This window comes from Herpailurus yagouaroundi, unplaced genomic scaffold (assembly GCF_014898765.1).
Source record: "Herpailurus yagouaroundi ecotype Mexico unplaced genomic scaffold, PumYag 159, whole genome shotgun sequence".
Lineage (NCBI taxonomy): Eukaryota > Metazoa > Chordata > Mammalia > Carnivora > Felidae > Herpailurus > Herpailurus yagouaroundi.
This window is the reverse complement of record NW_024412400.1, coordinates 34,673,334-34,675,462: the sequence shown is the minus strand read 5'-3', so window position 1 is coordinate 34,675,462 and position 2,129 is coordinate 34,673,334. Positions and strand designations below refer to the sequence as shown.

General features: G+C 66.4%; 1 protein-coding gene across 1 annotated transcript in view; it reads left to right on the top strand.

Annotated features, from left to right (window-relative positions):
• The first annotated feature begins 1,080 nt into the window (after window positions 1-1,080).
• The window catches only part of FOXL2 (forkhead box L2), a 3,013-nt gene continuing 1,964 nt past the window's right edge, over window positions 1,081-2,129 (top strand). The window contains exon 1 of the mRNA XM_040481118.1: window positions 1,081-2,125. Coding sequence (XP_040337052.1) covers window positions 1,395-2,125 — 731 coding nt within the window. The 5' untranslated portion in view covers window positions 1,081-1,394. The remainder of the gene's footprint in view (window positions 2,126-2,129) is intronic.

Below are 2,129 nucleotides of genomic sequence, written 5' to 3'. Positions count from 1 at the left end.
AAAGAAAGAAGTTCCCGGAACCACGTTTACTGCTAGATGATACACATGTACCATTACATATCTGTAAGTATGAATGTTTTACCAGAAATATAAATCGCACCTTGTCCGTGTGCATACCTGTGTTTTTGCACCAGCACATGTGTCTCAAAGATAGACCCTCCCCATGACCTCTATATATGATACCGGTGCACATGCAAATAAAATCCCCCAAAGCCCCACAGCAACAGTCACACCGTGCAGGAGCAGGACTAGAGTAGGGTCTGCTTGGTGTTGTTAAAACACACATACGACCCTACCCGTAGGATTACAACGCGGATTCTGAGGAGGGTCCCTAGGTCCAGGGGCAGCGCAAGGAAAGGTCAAGGGGCTTCGGGCGGAGCTTCTGGGCACCCCTTCCCGATCCTCTCCTCAACCCCATTCGACCCAGTCACTCTGAAAGCGCCACGGACAGGCCAGGCCAGGCCGAGGCTTCTTGGTTCGGTGACCCTCGTTTCTAGTCTGATTTTCCCAAAGCCACCGCGCAGCTCTCTCCACCCCACCGCCATCCAGCCCCCTCCCTGTCCCGCCCCTCCCCCAGCCCCAAGCTAGAAGTTTAGCCCCGAGACCGCAGCAAAGGGCAGAGCAGAGGAGTCGTTTTTCTTCACCTGAAAGCCGCGAGGAGGCTTGGCGCACCTCTCCTCGCTAGGGCCCGAGCTCCCTGGGCACTGGCCGAGTGCGGACGGACCCCGCCGGGGCCCTCGGCATCTCCCGGCCCAATCCGCAGAGCCAGCACCCGCGGATTGCAAGGGCTTGCGAAAGCGTGAGCCCTGTCGTCCGCCGGGCCCCCTCAGCTCGCTGGGAGGGGGCAGGCCGGTCCGGGCTGTGCGGGGCGTTTACAAAAAGTGACTTGGAGATGAACTCGCCCGTGCGCGACTGGCCGCCCCGCTATAGGGGCGAAGGCGCCTGACGCAAGCGGAACTCCGCGGAGCCCATACGAATCAGAACTGAGCGAGGCTCCTGGCGCACTAGGGACTCCAGGAGGCAGCTCCGCCAGAGACGCGGGTCGTGCCTCGGGAAACCGGAGGGTGGGGGGAGGGGAAGAGCGCCGAAAAGAAAACCCACCGAGGCGGGGACTGGCCTGGGCGGGGAGGGGCGGCGGGGCCGGAGCCCCTCTCTGCTGGGCGGACTCCCCATGGCCAGAGGCTGAGCTCCACTCCCGCCAGCCGCTCCCTAGGGGAAGGGGAAGAGGAGAGGAAAGGAGCGAGAGGCCGCCAGCGAGCGAGCACGGGCGGCATCCGCAGTCTCCAGAAGTTTGAGACTCGGCGGTGAGCGGACTTGTGCGCCCGGACTCTCTGCCGCGCCAGCGCCAAGGGAAAAGAGCAGGGGCTGCCTGGCCGCCGCGCGCCGGCTTTGTCATGATGGCCAGCTACCCCGAGCCCGAGGACGCCGCGGGGGCCCTGCTGGCCCCGGAGACCGGCCGCGCAGCCAAGGAGCCCGAGGCGCCGCCGCCGCCGCCGAGCCCCGGCAAGGGAGGCGGCGGCGGCGGCGCCGGGTCAGCCCCGGAGAAACCCGACCCCGCGCAGAAGCCCCCGTACTCGTACGTGGCGCTCATCGCCATGGCGATCCGCGAGAGCGCCGAGAAGAGGCTCACGCTGTCCGGCATCTACCAGTACATTATCGCCAAGTTCCCGTTCTACGAGAAGAACAAGAAGGGCTGGCAGAATAGCATCCGCCACAACCTCAGCCTCAACGAGTGCTTCATCAAGGTGCCGCGCGAGGGCGGCGGCGAGCGCAAGGGCAACTACTGGACGCTGGACCCGGCCTGCGAGGACATGTTCGAGAAGGGCAACTACCGGCGCCGCCGCCGCATGAAGCGGCCCTTCCGGCCGCCGCCCGCGCATTTCCAGCCCGGCAAGGGGCTCTTCGGGGCCGGAGGCGCCGCGGGCGGCTGCGGCGTCGCTGGCGCCGGGGCCGACGGCTACGGCTACCTGGCGCCCCCCAAGTACCTGCAGTCCGGCTTCCTCAACAACTCCTGGCCACTACCGCAGCCGCCTTCGCCCAGCCCTTCGCCTCCTGCCAGATGGCGGCGGCCGCTGCAGCGGCGGCCGCCGCTGCTGCAGCCGCGGGCCCGGGCAGCCCGGGCGCGGCCG